This window comes from Microtus oregoni, unplaced genomic scaffold (genome assembly GCF_018167655.1).
Source record: "Microtus oregoni isolate MIOR12 unplaced genomic scaffold, Mior012 000032F_ref0000030, whole genome shotgun sequence".
Classification (NCBI taxonomy): Eukaryota; Metazoa; Chordata; class Mammalia; order Rodentia; family Cricetidae; genus Microtus; species Microtus oregoni.
The window spans coordinates 13398316-13417077 of record NW_024543091.1 but is presented as its reverse complement, the minus strand read 5'-3'; the positions used below and the strand labels follow the sequence as shown (position 1 = coordinate 13417077).

Here is an 18762-nt window from a genome sequence, read left to right as displayed (position 1 = left end):
GTGCTTGTTCTCTTTGGCACCAGATGGGCCAGCCCTAGTTTAGCAGAATCCCACATTAAAACAGCTTTAGCTTTGTTTTACAATGAAATAAGGACCATTTAAAGAGTTAGAGGGTGTTAACTTGATAGAAATCACCAGAGAGGCTGGGAAGACGCCTCAGGTGGTGAAGTGCCTGCCATACGCATGCAAGGCTCTTAGTTCATCGCTCCAGAACCCATGTAGTGCTCGGTGGAATGGCACACACCTGTGGTCCTGTTACTGCAGAGGCTGAACAGCCGGATCCATGGAGCTCATTGGCCAGCCCATAGATGAGCTCCAGTTTCAATGAGAAACTTTGCCTCAAAATATATGGTGGGGAGTGACAGAGGAAGATACCTAACATGGGCCATTGACCTCCATATGTATTTTCACACAAACGCACATATATACATGGACAAATACATACACCAATCATCTTACTACATAGAATAAAATTCCATTCATGTTCTTGGAGGTGATAGAACATTAAAAGGAAAAAAATTATAAGATCACACAAATGAGAAATATCAAGGCATGCTATTGTGATGGAAATAGTAGCATGCTTGACCTCGAGAAGCAATACACAAATACGCATAGAGTGGTGTGCTCCTTGGACAGAGGGAGCAGACCTCTGTGCTCATCGTTGTAAGCTAGAATCCCCTTCTGTTGTGGATTGACAACTGACTAGCAACATGGGCACACAGTCTTCAGTTTTTAATTGCTCACTTGTTTCAATAGGAGAGCTACAATCTCTATTTCCATGAAAACTCAAAGAAAACAGCAAGGGCCCAATTTTATTCAACAGATGGGACAGACAAACTGCCCCTGATAGGAAGTGGGCTGCAGTAAAGGGGAGTGTGTTTACAGGCAGCAGGATGTAGTAGAGAGGTCTGGGAAGCTGAGTTTTAAAGTTTAGGTTATTTACCAGCAGAATAGCATCCGCTTCTCCTATATTCTGAGAACTACTCAGGAGAGAGATCTGACGATACACTCAGACTCTGACTAATAATGCTTCCCCTCAATTATCCATCTCCAAGTCTATCCTCAAAAGAAGCATGAATGCACTAGGAGAAACTGATCAGTCTCCATTAGGAGGAAGATAATGATGTAATAGAGGGATCTGGCTAAGCATACAGTCTCTAAGTATGAAAAGAAACTGCTAGGAAAATTCAGAAGAGTCAAGCCATTCTATTCTTTTCCAAACTTGCAAGTGTACAAACTACACAGATGGGGCTTGCTTCTCCCTTCAAGCACGTGTCCCAACTTTGTGATTTTTTTTTAAACTTTATGAAAACAAAAGATTTATTTTACATGTCTGCATGTATGTATGTACACCATGTACATGGAAGGCAGAAGAGGGTAGTGGATCCCTGGAACCAGAGTTAGAGCAGTTGTGAGCAACCATGTGGGTGTTGTGAACCAGATCCAGGTCCTCTGGAAGAGCAGCCAGTGTTCTTAACATCTTGAGACAAATATTTATCCAGTCCCCAACTTTATAAATTTTAAATATTAAGAAGACAAAATTCTTAAATAAACTTGAAACTAATAGTTTTAGGTGTTTTGTTTGCTTGTTTGGTCATTATGATTTGTTGGTTCATATTCTGATACATTATTTTTTTATACACAGTAGAATTTTATTAGTTGTAAAAAATGAAATTATGCCATTTTCAGGAAAATGGATGGAACTGGAATTCATTGTGCTAAGCAAAATAAGCCAGAATCATAAAAACAAATACCCCACTTTATCTCATATGCAGACTCTTGATTTACATTTAGGTGTGTGTGTGTGTGTGTGTGTATACAGGCATGTGTGCATGCATGAAAATGTGTGTGTATATAGGCATGTGTGTGTGCATGCACATGTGTGTAGATCATGAAAGTATGATGGGAACAATCAGAGAGAAGGAAGAGATTTCAAAGAAGAGGAGAGGGAGGAAAATAGGCAATGGAATGCAGGCAACATGCAAGTAGAAAGGGGACAAAAGGTACCAGAAAGACCAATAGGTGTTATGGGGAAGGGCAGTGGGGGAGGGGAGCAAATAAACTCAAAGCATGATGATGTTTATATAAGAAAATGCCGTGATGAAATCTACTCCTTTGCATGATGACTTAAAAAAATTAAAAAGCAGCAGTCCGGGGTTTCTTTCTGAAGCCCTGGCCTACAAGAAATACAGATAACAACCAAGGTGCCTTAGAAATTCTTGATGTGGCAGGTCAGGATTTACTTTTTTTTTGTTGGAATGAGGGTTTTATTCTTTACCTTACTTGATAAAGCAGGAACTTTGTAAACACATTTGTACAGTAACCAGTGTGGAAAGGAATCTGACATCAAGTCTGACTAAACCTTTAACCAGCAGCTTTCAAAAGCTAACGTGTTAATGAGTCAGTTTGGGAAGTCCTGTTTCGGAAAACCTTTTGCCTTCTATGTGGTAAGAAGACAAGGTGTGACATTGGCAGTCTTTCAAATAAGTTTGGCGACATAAAAAGACCCTTAACTTATTTCTCCAGCTATACTGTTCTTGTGACTATAGAGAAGGCTCACAAGCTACTTCCCCTCTGGCATGTTATGTATGCATTTGTTTTTGTGCCCTAAAGCAAGGATTTCAAAAACAATCAAGAAATACTGATAAACTATTTTATTCATGTAAATATGCATTCATAAACTCCCCCCTTCCAGGAGATATTTTGCTTTGCCAATAATCTATTAGAAATTAACTAACATTTCAGTTACAAATTAGCATTTTGGAAGCATGCCTAAACTCTCTCCGAAAATTATTTTCAACCCCTGACAACAAGTGTCAGTATCTGAAAGTTTATTTTCAAATTGTTGCACGGGACCGGTGTGGTACGTACCAAAATATTTCAATACAACCTTACACAGTGAAGGTGTCACATACATCAATTTCATTAAATTCATCTCTTCTCCTTTATTTGCTTTTGGCAATTGCAAAACCTCTGACATTCAGAGATAGTGCAGGAGAAAATGAGATCCAAAAATAAAGTTGATAGAAACCTCTGCTTCTGGCTCCTTCTATTTGCAAGTATGTATTCAGTTTCCAGTCTGAATCCAGAACCTTCCAACACAATGAAGCAAAAGTGAGGGCGAACAAGACTTCAATCTCTTTTATTTAGAATTCAAGTCACCTCCAAGCTGCTCACTGTGTTATATTGCTTAAATATAAGTATAGGTTTTTAACTTTTCTGACATATTGACACACAATTAGAGACTTATATCCATCTATAACTGCAATTAATTTCTAGCACCAATCACAGATAACTAATAAGAGTAAGCCAAGAGACTGTAATTTAGGGATAATTAGATCATCAATCAATAGATTTTTCTTCTTGCATGATAATGGAATATTTTCCATTTTCAAAGCATAATTTATCCTGGGCAATGTTAATAAGAAAAAGTGGGACCGTAGGGATAGATATAGATTTTAATGAGCTGAAAAATGGCTCACTGGGTAAAGGTACCTGCCAACGAACTCAATACCCCAAGTTTGATCCCCAAGACCCCCATGGTGGAAGGAGAAAACCGACTCCATTAAGTTGCCCTCTGATCTCAATACAGTTGTCCCAGTCTGTAGCTCTCAAGTCAATTCAGAACAGAAAAAGTTTCAGCAGCAGCTGGGAAAAATGGTCTGAGGTTAAGAGCACTCACCGCTCTTGCAGAAAACCTGGGTTCATTTCCCAGCAGCCCACATGGTAGCTCACAACTATCTATAATTCTAGTTTCAAGGGATCTGAAACCTCTTCTGGCTTCTGTGGGTTCCTGCACCCATGTGGTGCATAAAAACTCACTGAGGTACACATGTGCACACAGAAATTAAAACTGAACAACAATAACCCCCAAATCAGTAACTCCCTTGGACTGGAATGAAACAGATGCTGAGGTCACTAACTTCCTTACAGCTGTGGGAGTGTAAAATAGATTTCCCTGCTGCAAGATGTGGGCAGGAGAAGAGGAGACGGTTCAGCGGAACATAGCCACCCCTGTGTGTTTGCTTAGTCTTGGACTATTTCACACTAGGACTGCAGGATGGAGCACCGCAGGAAGACAGCAGAACCCACACAGTAATTACTGTCTGGGCATTACAGAAGGAAACAGTCGCCAGTCCTATCTTCAGACCGGTACCCGGTGTAAACAGGGGCTTGTTAAAGTGGAGTGCAAACCGGAAAACACCCCCTTGACTTGCAGGTCAATTATCAGACAAGAATCCAGAGTTTGTTAACTTCTTATTGTTGAGCTTGAGAGGTGAGACAGCATGCCTAAGAAGAAGGAGTGCTGTCTCTCCTCAGCTACCTGGTAGTTACCAGTATTATAGTCATTTTTCTCAGGATATAGAAAACAGGAAAGAATGACCCTGATGTCAGCACCCAGAGATTGTTTGCTCTAACTCCTCTGGATTATTTCCTTTGCTGGGGAGTGTTCCCATATTAGTTTGTTTACCTTGCTATTTGTAGTTGCTCTTTAGCTGTGTTCAATTTTATATTATGTGTTCTGATAAGTTACATAGCACTTGGCATGGGATAAAACAGATGTCAAAGTCACCGATTCCCTTACATCTATCGGGGCGTAAAATAGATTGCCCTGACAGTGAGTCCCTGCTGCAAGATGTGGGCAGGAGAAGTGGGTGGCCATTAGTCAGAGAGATAAAAACTGAGTTTCTAGATTGTGCAGGAAGCTTCTATTTTGTGACCTCTAAGATCTCTGGTATGTCTAAAGGTGCGTTCATTATTATTCAGAACCAGAACATTATATAAATTGAAACACCATCTACCAAAGTGTGTGTTCATGTAAATGTATGTAGGTGTTAGTGCCCACGCATATGGAGGCCAGAGTTCAACATCTAGTTGCCAAAACTCTCAAGCTGACTCTACTGGCTGACCACTGAGCCCCAGGATCCTCTTGTTTCCACCTTCCCTGTACTAGGGTTACAGGGGCATGCAGCTCTGTCCAGCTCTGTAATATGGGGGCTGGGGATTTGAAATCAGGTGTCTATGCCCAGCTCTGTAATGTGGGGGCTGGGATCTGAAATCAGGCATCTATGTATGCCCTGCTCTGTAATGTGGGGGCTGGGATCTGAAATCAGGCGTCTATGCCCAGCTCTGTAATGTGGGGGCTGGGATCTGAAATCAGGTGCCTATGCTTGTATAGCAAACAGTTTAGCCACTAGGCCATCTCCCCAGCCACTCTGTTTCAGTCCTTCAAACATGCCTTCATTCTTAGACAACTGTGTTCTGGAACCATGGCTGGCAATTAAATGCTATGAATGCTCTAGTTTAGAGAAGAGCATTGATTTTGCTCCAAATTACATAATGGCTAGTTTTGTTTACTTAGGGCAACCTACAATTACCTGAAAAAGAGAGTCTCGCTGAAGGTTTGTAGACATTGGGTTGGTCTGTAGAAAAATGTCTTAATTGGTATAACTAATGCAAGAAGACAACCCACTGGGATGGCACCATGCCCTGTGCAGGCGCTCGTGAGTTGTGTAAGACTAGAGAGACTGCTCTGAGCACAAGCGAGTATGCAGGCATTCATTTTCTCTCTGCTTTTAACTGTGGGTGTGGCCAGTCATCTCAAACTGTAGAGACCTTGATTTCCTTGTAGGTCTATAATCTGAGTTCGTGAGTTGAACTAAATCTTTTCTCCCATAAGTTGCGTTTTATCCCGGTGTTTTCAATCGCAGCAACAGAAATGAAAGTAGGAAAAAGCCTACCATTTCCATGAATAGAATTAATAGATTACCTGGTGCGTCATCTGTTCATTGCACAGAAGAATATTCCCTTGCTGTTAATATATGCATTTATATTAACATATGCCTATAAACCCCTTACTATTATACGTTGTGCACAGATGATAAACTAAATACACTTACAAACATAGACCAGGTATGAAAACAACCACCATGGAAAATAAGTGACCCAATTTTAAGTCCTAGCTGATGCCCCTGTTAGGGTCAGGTGTCTGTATGTAAGCCCACTTATCATTACCCCAGTCACTGCAGCAGTGGGCTCTATCAGTACCATAGCCGTCTTTGCTTTGTTTCTAACAGTAATAATATACACACTGAAGGAAGGACTCAGCCTAGTGCCTGACCTAAGATGCTACAATGACTTCTGATGCTTCAGATGCTAACAGCTCTGTATACTTAGACATGCCAAGACTTTGCTTTCCTCAGTTACAAAAAGATGTTCACATTACAGAATGTTGACCCTGCTCTCAGAATATCGCATTCCATCAGTGGGACTCAGGTGGATGTTTCTAAATCTCCCGCGCTAAAGATGCAAGTGAAGGATTCCCAGCTCAAAAGGGAACAAAGGCGGGAGGATGATGATGGTGGATGCTCTGATAATCACTGTCTTAATGCTGCCCTTTGCAGCATAGGCACAATGCAAGGAAATTCTCTGTTTTGACCAATTGCATTTGGGCTAAAGAACTAAGATGAGGGCTGGCAGAATGGCCATCAGGTAAGATGGCTTCCCAACAAGCTTGATGGCCTGAGTTTAGTCCCACTTACCTCACTTAGTGCAAGGAGAGAAGAGACACCTGCCCTTTGTCCTTTGCCTCTATAGGCATGTCATGGCAAGCACACACACACACACACACACACTAAGCAAATATTAATAGTAAATGTAATAACCTAAAGAATCAAGATGAAGTCTCCCCCCTTTGTTTCCACTAAATTTCAACCAAGATTTGTGCCCACTCCAACATCCTCAGTACTTACGTCATAGCTTGATAAATGGATTCAACCCCATAACGCATGGCGAATTCATCCACGATTTCTTGAGAAGCGTCATCAAAGAATACCTTCCAGGCTTCATCGCCTTTGACCTCTGGTATTTTCACACGGCCATTAGACTTCACTTCAGTCAAGTAATGGAACAGGTTCTGAAAGTAAGCAGTTTACAGTTGTTTAGGGACTCCTTAGGACATACTGAAGGAATATTTAAGTACGCTTTTCTCTAGAACATCACTGGGTTATCACGTCTGTGTCACCAGCCTCTGAACGCACTGGGAATATCTTAGATTATATTAAACTGAATTTATTATAGGAAATCTGTCATTGCTTCTGCCTGGGAGTCTGCAGAATCAATAATTCATTTGCTTGTGCACACCCAGCCATTTCCAGAAAGAAGCAAGCATGTTTCAGTGTAAATGCTTCTACATAAGATAATATAGTTTTTCATTTGTGGACTCTGAGTAAGTTGCCGTGTCCTGGTTGGATAATGGGATGTTGGCCATGGTCATACAGATTGTCACAAATACGCCAGGAGGCTTCAGAAACAGAATGGTAGGAGCCAGGCAAAGAGTTGAGATGGAAAAGAAATGCGTGGAAACTTGATAATTAATCACCCCGCTGAATCCCTTTTTGCATCTAACAAGTACAGGTGCTGCAGCCTAGAACCTTCCTATTGGTTACAGAGCTTTCCATCTCCTTTTCAATTTGCCTTTGGTGGTAGGGCAGTGGGTCCAGGACGCGTATGGAGGTCAGAGCTGCCTTTCTCTTTACACTGTGCGAACCCCATGTCTGTTCAGTGAGCGATCTCTCCAGTCCTCACCTTCCTGAACTAGAAGAAAAGACTAGAGAAAGCACAGCCTAAAGCACACATCTTCTCTGTTGGGTTTTCGAGGCCAGAGATCCTGGCCAAGCCTGTGGTGATTGTTGCTTTTTATTAGTCAGAGAACAGAAAGTTGCTTAGTGATGTAATGCTGCCAATCCATCAGCCATAAAATTAATCATAAACCCTACAGCTGTTTACTGTGTGGACAACTGAAACACCATTTCTTACTCTTTGTTTGGGAAAAATGGTATGCAGATCTTTTCCGTGTCAATTGTTTAGAGATAGGGGTTTTCATAAACATATTTAGGAAAATTAATGTGTGAAAAAGCCATGGCAATTTGGATGGCTAGCTTAGTGTCACTCTGATACAAGTAGAATCGCCTGGGAAGAGAGTCTCAGTGAGAGGCCAGGTAGGTCATGTTGGCATGTGGGCATGTCTGTGGGGGATTGCCTCAACTGACTCACTACAGGAGGGAAGGCCCCCTCCGAATGTCAGCAGTGCCCTTTCTCAGGCTGGGCTCTGGGCTGAAGACAGAGAGTGAGCCCCAAGCAGCAGCGGGCATTTGTTCTCTCTCTGCTCTTGGCTGTGGATGGGAGCCACTCCTTCGAGTCCTGCCTCCTTGAGTTCCCAGCAGTGATGGACTACAACATGAACTGTGAGCCCAAACAAAACTTTTCTCTCCTAAACTGCTTTTAGTCAGGCGTTTGATCACAGTGACAGCCATGGAACCAGGGTAGCTGTCCTGATGCCCGTTCCCTTTAGGGAGGAAAGTGTTTTCTCCTTCTGTCCCAGAGCACAGGGCAAAGGACATTCCTCAGCTCCATCTCATCCTTTTGTACATTTGGAAACAGTATCATTTCACCCAAGAATGCCATCAGTGACACTTGTTACCTCTCCAGAGCTTGCTGTGGCCCAGGGCAACTGGTCAGTACATGCACACCAAGGACGGAACAGCAATTGGTAAGTGGGCTCTATGCTACCTGCCTGGAGGACTCCTTGTGAAGTCCCACTAAAGGGCCAGCTTTTTACCAGGTTGTTACACCTCAATGCACCGCCTTCTACCACAGGCTTAAGTCAGCACTGCCCCGGCTACCACAGGCTCAGCACAGCCCCGGCTACCACAGGCTCAGCGCAGCCCCTGTTACTAAAGGTCCAGCACAGCCTGGACTACCACAGGCTCAGTACAACATGAATTACCACAAGCGCAGCACAGCCCCAGCTACCACAGGCAGTCTGAACTCCAGGAAGAGCTCCAGAAACCCGATTCCATGACTTTTCAAAAGCCAGGGTTTGTTTTGTGACTCATAGCAAGCATGACCTCACTAAGTTCCACTTTTTTTTTTTTTTTTTGATTTTTCGAGACAGGGTTTCTCCGTAGCTTTTTGGTTCCTGTCCTGGAACTAGCTCTTGTAGACCAGGCTGGCCTCGAACTCACAGAGATCCACCTGCCTCTGCCTCCCGAGGGCTGGGATTAAAGGCATGTGCCACCACTGCCCAGCCTAAGTTCCACTTTGAATATTTTCCTAGTTACCTCGTGTAAACAAGTGTATTGTATGTGGTATGGCGCCACCTTCTCCTCTCCCTTTATTTCCACGTTGATTTTCAGTCGGATGGCCCCAGACACTGCTGACTTATCTGTCCGTTTCTCTGAGGAAAAGCAAACATGTTCTTGGTCAGTTATTCCAACAGGAACATAATTCTAATTCAAGTTCCCCAATGTACTAACTCGCCACAACCATAGATACCCTACCCTGGGCCTACCCAAGACTGGCCATATCAGCAATCAGTCAAGCAAGGGAGAGGGGCTCATGGGACCCTACCTTTTATCTCTGAACTACTGGCTATTGAGAGACTGTGGGAGAGAGGGGAAGCACTGTCTCTATTTTGATATTCACTGATGAGCCACCCCCCACACTGCAAAGGAGGGAGCCATGCACACGGGCACATGGACTGGTTCTATTAATCTCAGTGGGTCACAAAACAAAATATATAGACGTAAACATGAAAGAGAGATTTGTGTGTGGGAATGCGTGTTGGTAGGGGTGATAACTGGTGGGTGAAAGTGGTTTATATGTTTTACACACATGTGTAAAGTTGTTTTCAAACAAATTTATGGGCTGGAGAGATGGTTCAATGGTTAAGAGTGCTTGCTGTTCTTGCAGAGGAGAACAGGCTTAACCCCAGTGTCAACCCCAGTGGCTTAATCCCAGTGCAGAGAGGCTGAATCCCAGTGTCCACATGATAGCTTATAATCATCTTTAACTCTGGTTTTAGGAGATTCAGTGCCCTCTTCTTGCCTCCATGGATACCAGGTGTATACATGCTATGTATACATATGCACATGAAATACTCATACACATAAAAAAATAGATCTTTCAAAACAAATATAATTAATGAAATCGAAATTAACCACACATACACGTATACATATATACACTCACAGACATACATAAGCACACACACACATCTGCACTCCTCTCTTTCACACACACACACACACACACACACACACACACACACACACTAACGAGAAGCTTAGGAACAGCTCGTTTCCTATATCATAAGTGGCTAAGTAACCATGACCCACACAGACAATGCCTGCCTGTTGTGTGGTTGTAACTGTTAAACAGCCTGCAGAGAGTTCAGACAGACGATCAAAGGACCCTTCCCTGCCCTTACACAGTGAAATTCAATTCATCGTGTGGCAATTACACGCAAGATAATCGGAACATAAAATTTCATGAGGAAACTGTCTCACTTGAAAAACTCTTCTTCAGCATCCTCTTGTTCTTTCATCTTTCACGAAAGAGGAGACAAATGTGGGCTAACAACAAGATGAAAGCAGTTTTCATATTGTCTATCTACAGCCTGTATTTATCTGTAAATGTGATATCAAGTACTCAAATGGGATCAAAATACTCTCGGTTTATTCAATAAGTGGATTTGAGTCTGGAGAAGCAGCACACACCTATCAGAGCTTTGCGAGAAACTTACAGTCCCAGAACTCCTAGAGTATGAATATAGACTGGGAACGTGAGATTGTCCCCATTTCCCAAAGGATATGTGTGGAGAGGTCACCATTTACAATAAGAAATCGGAGCTAAACAGAACAACAGGAGGCTAGTGCTGAAAACTTCTTTAATTGGCTGTTTTCTGAAACCTATCCATCTTTTTAGCCACATAAGATTATGAAGCTTGTCTTCTCTGTGTGGGATGCCTTTTGACTTTTTCATCCTTGCTATCTTGTCGGAATGAATTGTGAAAATTCTTTCTTCAGCAGTACAGAATTATCAGGGGTTTGCCCACTTGCTAGGATACCACACTCAACCTGTGTTTTGTTCGTGTGTGTGTGTGTGTGTGTGTGTGTGTGTTGTACAAGGAATTGAACTCAGGGTGTCATACTTATACAGGAAGAGTTTTGCCACTCAGCTCTATCTCCAGCCAATTCCTCGCTTCTTAATTTGAGGCAGGTTCTTGCAAAATTGTCCAGGCAGTCTTTGATCTGGTGACCCTCCCGCCTCTGTCTTCTGAGAAAATAGAATTACAAACTTGGCCTAGCAAACCTGGCTGGGAGTCCCTTTACTCTCAACATACATGGAGTTTTGAGTTAGGTGTAAGTGAAACACAGAGCTTGCGATGTCCTTACCAACCACCCATTTCCAGAGCTCTCAGGAAGCTTAGAATTAGTGCTATCTCTCAAATAGAGGAGACTCTGTGTGAGCACACAGGACTTTGGGGCAAACATTGCTTTGGGTGGTAGGGTAAACTCCAAGTGATGAGAAAGGACAGAGTTTACATGAAGGATAAAGTAAATTATTTGTAAGGATTGGACATAATGAGGGATTTTGCTAAGAAATGCAAACGAATTTCATCTCTCTCTTCTCCTCCTTCCTTTCCTGCCTTTCTCCCTTCCCCTTCCCTCCTAGAAGGCAAAGGACATGGAAGGAAGGGGACAAAAGTACCCCCTGGGCAGCTAAAGGTGCTGAAGATAAGGCTTTCTACACAGTATCCCAGCTCCTTGTTTCTTTCACAGTTTAAAGGGCAGTTTCACATCGAAGATGGGCAGCCATTTAACCAAATGGCATAGCTAAGTTCCATAGCAAACTGGTTTTAACCAGGCATATAGCACCCAAACAATAAAATAAAAGAATTTATGTCCTGACTATTCTTTAGTCCCAGAGGATGGTAATTTATTATAGAAAAAAAAATCTGCAAAAGCAAGGCTCTAATTAAAATATGGTTTTTGAGTTTTTTTGAGTACTGCAGAGGAACTGAAGTTTTCTTCTTTTAACATCTTGGTTTCATATGTAAAGTTACTTAATAATTTAAACAAGATGTGGGAGTTTAGTTTAGTCTCAAGCTCAGATTCCAATAATGAGAAATACCAATATTCTTTAATTAAGATTCTTCAACTATTTTTGGTAATGAGTTCCCAGCAAAGCTGAATCATTTGTGTTTAGATCAAGTTAAATTTCCTGTTTCTTAAGTTGTTATATAATTTAGAATTTTATTAACTCAATGAGATTTTCTTTTTTTGACAACTATTATATTACTAAAAGTTTGTAGTGTTTTTATTTGTTTGTTTTAGAACCAACATTCTGTAAGTTGGTAAAGTACATTGTGAATATAAGTGGTAATTCTTTGTGGTCCATGGGCTATGTCAGCTTCTGTTCATGGCCAGCTGGTTCTCAAAATTTTAATTTATCATTTCCTAGGCTGTCATTAAAAAATCTTTGGGTCCCATCTTTATGAAAACTGAGATAACTATAAATTTATACTATTATTAGGACACCAGTAAAGACCCCAGGTTATTTTTTACTCAAGTAAAAGCTGAAGTCAAATTTGTCATACTTCTGTTTCTACAATAAAAGTTTACTTAAACGTCATGCCAGCTAAACTTACTATTGATGTCTTCATAGTTGAAACCCGTGTTAAAGCCACATCAATTCTTCTTGTCTTTGCTAACGAAAGACTATTTATATATTACCATTTGAAAGAAATCCTAACTACATAAAAACTATCTTTCTTTTTAATTAGTTAATAAATAATTTTTAATTTATGTGCATGTGATGTGTATGTCTGTGTGAACACATGCCATGCATTTGTGGTAGTCCATAAAGGTCAGAAGAAGGCATTTGTACACCCCCAAGCTAGAGTTACAGGTAGTTGTGAGCCTCTTGCCTAAACCTGCGTCCTCTGGAAGAACAGAAAATGCTGTTAATTGATGATCTATCTCTCTAGCCTCCCAACTATATTTTCCTAAGTGAGCAGAATAAATCAGAGCAGCCATAGATTTCTCAAACATTAGACAAATGTCTTTGAAGCTGTATATTATGAATCTAAAGTCAAAAGTGGTGTAAACTTTTCTCTGAGAAGACATTTAGTGGATTCTTTAAGTTTTTTGTTTTCATCTTAGATTTAACAATGTATTTCGATTGTACAAAAAAATTCATCTACAATTGCCCTTCATTGCTAATAAAACTAACTCAGCTAAGAGGTCGGCAAAATGATCTACAAAGACATCTGACTTTTAACTCTAGGTGAATAGGATCCGTGTCACAGAGACTCTTGAATCTGAACTCATTTTCAAGTAGGTATAAAAATAATCACCTAAGTTGTACCAGACATCCATCTCGCCACTCAGAGTCCTGACTTCCACGATTGTCTGCCCCAGAAAGTCATCCGACTCCTTCTTGAAGTGCTGCTTCACTCTGGATTTAATGTCATCGTCTTCATCCCATACTCGGACCTTGATTCGATCTGTAGAGTTATGGCATTCACTGTAAAGAAATGTGCACAGGTCAGTGACTGCTGGCTGCTCCTCTGAAGGGCACATGGTGTTGGAGGCTGACTGTAAACTTGACCAGTTAATAAAGAGATATCTACTGAGTTATAAATGGATCCCCCAGGATCCCTTCTAGCTATGGGTGTTGCAGGTAGAAGGGAGAAATGTGTGGTTCTCTCAACAACAAATAGGCAAAATTATATCCCATTCCAGTTTATTGCCTGTACCTGAGACAGCAGAGTCAAACGTGCAATTTGCAACATTTTCTTGGACAACATACCCATGCTCTAGAAATCCCTCATATGGGCAATAAGCTAATTTCATGGCAAGGACATTGAAAAAGGGGTCAGAGTAGGAAACGACATCACAGTTACAGGCAGGTATTTTACACGCTGATCATCTCGGTGTGTATGGTTCTGGTCTCTGTGTCAGAGTGCTTACACTAAATTACAAGGAGGAAGAATAAACTTTGACTGCTGGCTTCCTGGCTTCCAGTCCATGGTGGACCCCATTGCTTCAGGCCTGAGGTGAAGCTGAGCATCATTCTGTGCAGGATGTGGAATAGAAGTGCTCAGGAGTAGTAGCTAGGAAGCAGAGGCAGGGAGAACATAGGAAGAGCATGGGAGAGAGGGTGGGGAAGAGGAGGGAGGGGGACAAGGGAGATGGAAGGGAATAGGGAGGAGGGGAGAGAAGTGATCTAGCTTCTAAAGGCATGACTCCACTGGACAGTCTCCCAACAAGGCCCTGTGTTCTACTAAGAACAGTCCCTTAGCTATGTGTGCACTAATAGTTTGATGCCACTTGTGTTCCCATGATCCAACTGCTTCTCAATAGAGCCACTGACTGGGAACCATGTCCTCACCCAGCACAAGCTGTGACATTCCTCATAGCCAAACCATAGCACCCAATATGTACACAGTATACACAATATACACCCTACCAGTACACAGAAGAAACTGTGAAATCAAATTTGGTCAGCAGAAAATCCCTGCGACGTGAGAACAGCTCGTAGGTTCTAGTCTGTCACTGATTTCCACATTTCTTCCATCTCCTCTTGTTGACAACAGCTACCCAATATTACCCAAAGCTGTGCTTCTGGGTGTCTCCCTGACTGTATTTGGTGGTCTCTCCCATGTTTTTCTCTCTCTAACCAGCCAGTTTTTGAGAATGAGCGAGGTACCTGCTGTGTGCCATTTTCCCTAAGGCTGATAAATGAGGTAGCGGGAACCTATGCTCCCTGACTCTCAGCGTCCATCCACTCCAGTGTAGGAATCTTTAACCTGGGGTTTATGGGCAAGTTCTGGGCATTCCTGAACTTGTATTTGAAAACTAAATGAAACTATTTCAGTTTACTCCTTCCCAATTTTACACCTAGGCAACAAATCACAGCAGTAGTTGGTCCCTAATAAAGTGACAGACAATTTTATATATAACAGAGTATAAGGAAATAAAATATTACTTTACTTTATACTATGCTAAATTATTTATTCAATATATAATATATGAATATATATTCAATATAATTGATCTACTATTTTCTTTCAATATTTTATTTAATGAATTAAACATATACCTAATTTAGGAAGGCATCTATGTCTCTACTAGACTGCAGAATGAGTTCAAAGAGCAACATTTCCTTAACCATTCCTGAAAGCGTCATGTGCTTCCCATCAGTCTTTGAAACAAAACCAGACAGTGCAAATAAGAGTAACAATTGGGGTATGACATGCCTGTGTGCAAACTGTAGCCCACAATTTTGAGTCCATGTGGGAGGTTTCAGATCAGAATACTACAGTAATAACTGGGACAGTGGGATTGTTAGAAACGTTGAGGCATGATCATCACTTGGTCTTCTAGACCAGAGTTTAAGATGCCCATCATGAGCAGGACAGTGTACATATATTAAATGATTCACTGCTCAGCTCAGTTCATAACTCTTTTGCATAAAATGTTGTCTTTTGCATACTATATTATGCGATTTCTTAGATAGCAGGTTGAGAAGACATGCTTCAGGAGGGTGGGTTGTGGAGTGGTGATATCAGAGACACCCACTTTCTAAAATATATAATAACCCAGCTTTTTGTTCTTTATTTTACAACTGTAACATTTTACTTATTTTTACACATATGTCAGTATATAGATTAAATTATGTGTTAATTTAGGTGCACAATGGATAATTGCATATGAAAATAGTTTATTGGTTTTAACAGGGTTGACAACTGACTACTTCCTATCTGACTCAAGTTGTGTGACATTTTTAGCTACAAACTGAGGGTGATAATACCCATGTTAGCAGGTATTTATAGAAATAATGAGAATGGACTGAGCCAGCGACCTGGGCCCAAGCAAACCTGAGATAGATGAACTCCACAGGAACAAGGCTGAGCAAGAATCTGGGCTGTAGCAGGTCTGGACAGCAAACTCCACAGAAACAGGACAGAGCCATCAACCTAGGCTGGAGCAAGCCTGAGACAGTGAACTCTGCGCAAGTGGGAGTGGTTCCAGACTAGAGATATTTATGGAAACAGGACTGAGCTAGCGACTTAGGTCAGAGCAGACCTAAGACAACAAACTCCACACGAGCAGGTACAGGGGAGCACTGAGGGAGTAGACCTGAGCCAGGACCCCCTGCAGGTCCAGGCGTGAGTCAGGAACCTCTGAAGAACTAAGCCTGAGCCAGGACCTCTGTGGGTCTGGGCATGAGTCTTGGACCTCTTAGTGAGTAGACCTGAGCCAGGTCCTCTGCGAGTCCAGGCACACCGGAGTCTGGAGCCTCTGAGGCTATAGATCAGAGCCAGAGACCTTTGTAGGGTGAACCCCAAGCCAGAGACCTCTGCAGGAGTGGATCCAGACCAGGGACATTTACAGAAACAGGTTTGAGCCAGCAACCTAGGCCAGAGCAGGCCTGAGAACAGCAAACTCCATGGGAGCAGAGCAAACCCCAGGAGTGCTGAGTGATTTCCAAAAGCAGGGAATGACCAATGTGTTAATTGGAACCATGGCACTGAATGTACCACGAGGAACAGCCATCTGAGCCTTTGAACCACTGGCACCAGGAAGATTGATCACCAGAGTCACAGACAGCCCCAACTACACCAATTAGAGGAAAAGATGGGTAGACAAGGTAAGACCACACACAATACCACAAAGAACAACATAACACCAGTAAAATCTAGTGACCCTACAACGGCAAGACTTGAACAACAAAATATAGATGAAGCAGAAGGAAATAATCTAAAAAATAACTTCAGGAAAATGTTGGAGGCCCTTAAAGAGGAAATGAGAAATTCCCTCAAAGAAATGGAGGAAAAGACAAATAAGAAATTGGAAGACATCAACAAATACCTTAAAGAAAATCAAGAAAAAGCAATCAAACATATGAAAGAAACTATTCAAGACTTGAAAACTGACATAGAGACAATAAAGAAAACATAAGCCAAGGGAATTATAGAAACAGAAATCATGAGAAAATGATCAGGAACCACAAATGCAAGCATAAACAGCAGAATACAAGAGATGGAAGAGAGAATCTCAAGTGCTGAAGATACAATAGAGGAAATAAACTCACCCATCAAAGAAAACATTAAATCTAACAAAAGATTAACACAAAACATCCAGAAACTATGGGACACCACAAAAAGACCAAACCTAAGAATACTAGGTATAGAAGAAGGAGAAGAAATTCAACTCAAATGCACAGATAATATATTTAACAAAATCATAGAAGAAAACTTTTCCAACCTAAAGAAAGATATGCCTATGAAGATACAAGAAGCTTACAGAACACCAAATAGACTGGATCAAAAAAAAGTTCCCTAGCCACATAATAATCAAAATACTAAACATACAGGATAAAGAAAGAATATTAAGAGCTGCAAAGGAAAAAGGCCAAGTAATATATAAAGGCAGACCTATCAGTTTTATTGTATCTCAATAGACACAATGAAAGTCAGAAGGTTGTGGTCAAGTGTTATGCAGACATTAAGAGACAACGGATGCCAGCCTAGACTATTATACCCAGCAAAACTTTCAATTACCATAGAAGGACAAAACAAGATATTCTATGACAAAACCAGATTTAATCAATACCTAGCCACAAACCCAGCCCTACGTAAAGTACCAGAAGGAAAACGCCAACTCAAGGAAGTTGGCTACATCCACAAAACACAGAAAATTGATGACACCACAGCAGCAAATCCTAAAGAAGGGGAAAACGCACAAATTAATATCACCACCAATGAAAACTAAATTAACAGGAGATAGCAATCACTGTTCATTAATATCCTTTAAAATAAATGGACTAAACTCACCTATAAAAAGACACAAGCTAACAACTGGATACGAAAACAGAATCCATCCTTCTGCTACATATAAGAAACACACCTCAACCTAAAAGACAGACATTGCCTCAGAATAAAGGGTTAGGAAAAAATTTTCCAATCAAATGGACTTAAGAAACAAGCCGGTGTAGTTATCCTTATATCTAGCAAAATAGAATTCAAACTAAAATCAATCAAAAGAGACAAAAAAAGGACATTTCATATTAGTCACAAGAAAAATCCATCAAGAGGAAATCTCCATACTGAACATCTATGCCCCAAATACAGGGACACCTCATATGTCAAAGAAACTCTTCTAAAGTTTAAATCATACATTAAACCCCACATGCTAATAGTGGGAGACTTCAGCACTCCACTCTCACCACTGGTCAGGTCAGTCAGACAAAAAATTAGCAGAGAAATAAGGGAACTAGCAGAGGTTATGTCTCAAATGGACCTAACAGACATTTATAGAATATTCCATACAAACAGAAAAGAATATACCTTCTTCTCAGCACCTCATGGAACCTTTTAAAAATTTGACCACATACTAGGTAACAAAACAAACCTCCATTGATACAAAAAACTTGGAATAAGAAACCCCATGTATCTTATCAGACCACCATGGCTTAAAACTAGAATTTAACAGCAACACTCATTCCAGAAAGTCCACAAGCACATGGAAATTAAACAATTCTCACCTGAATAATCAATAGGTCAAAAAAGAAATAAAGGGAGAAATTAAAAATTTCCTAAAATTCAATTTAAATGATCACACAACATACCCAAATTTATGGGACACAATGAAAGCAATGTTAAGAGAAAAGTTCATAGCACCAAATGCCTACATAAAGAAGCTGGAAAAATACCACACTAGTGAATTAACAGAACATTTGAAAACTTTAGAACAAAAAGAAGCAAACTCACCCAAAAAAAACTAGATGGCAGGAAATAATCAAACTGAGAGCTGAAACCAACAAAATAGAAACAAAGAAAACAATACAAAGAATCAATAAGACAAAGAGTTGGTTCTTTGAATCAACGAAATAGACAAACCTTTATCCAAA

General features: G+C 41.0%; 1 protein-coding gene across 3 annotated transcripts in view; it reads right to left on the bottom strand.

Annotated features, from left to right (window-relative positions):
• Unc13c (unc-13 homolog C) overlaps positions 1-18762 on the bottom strand; it is a 457501-nt gene that overhangs the window by 211561 nt on the left and 227178 nt on the right. For all 3 annotated transcript variants that reach the window (XM_041679506.1, XM_041679508.1, XM_041679507.1), the window contains 3 exons: positions 13202-13371; positions 9123-9238; positions 6753-6916 (listed from right to left, as the gene is read on the bottom strand). In XM_041679506.1, coding sequence (XP_041535440.1) covers positions 6753-6916; positions 9123-9238; positions 13202-13371 — 450 coding nt within the window. The remainder of the gene's footprint in view (positions 1-6752; positions 6917-9122; positions 9239-13201; positions 13372-18762) is intronic.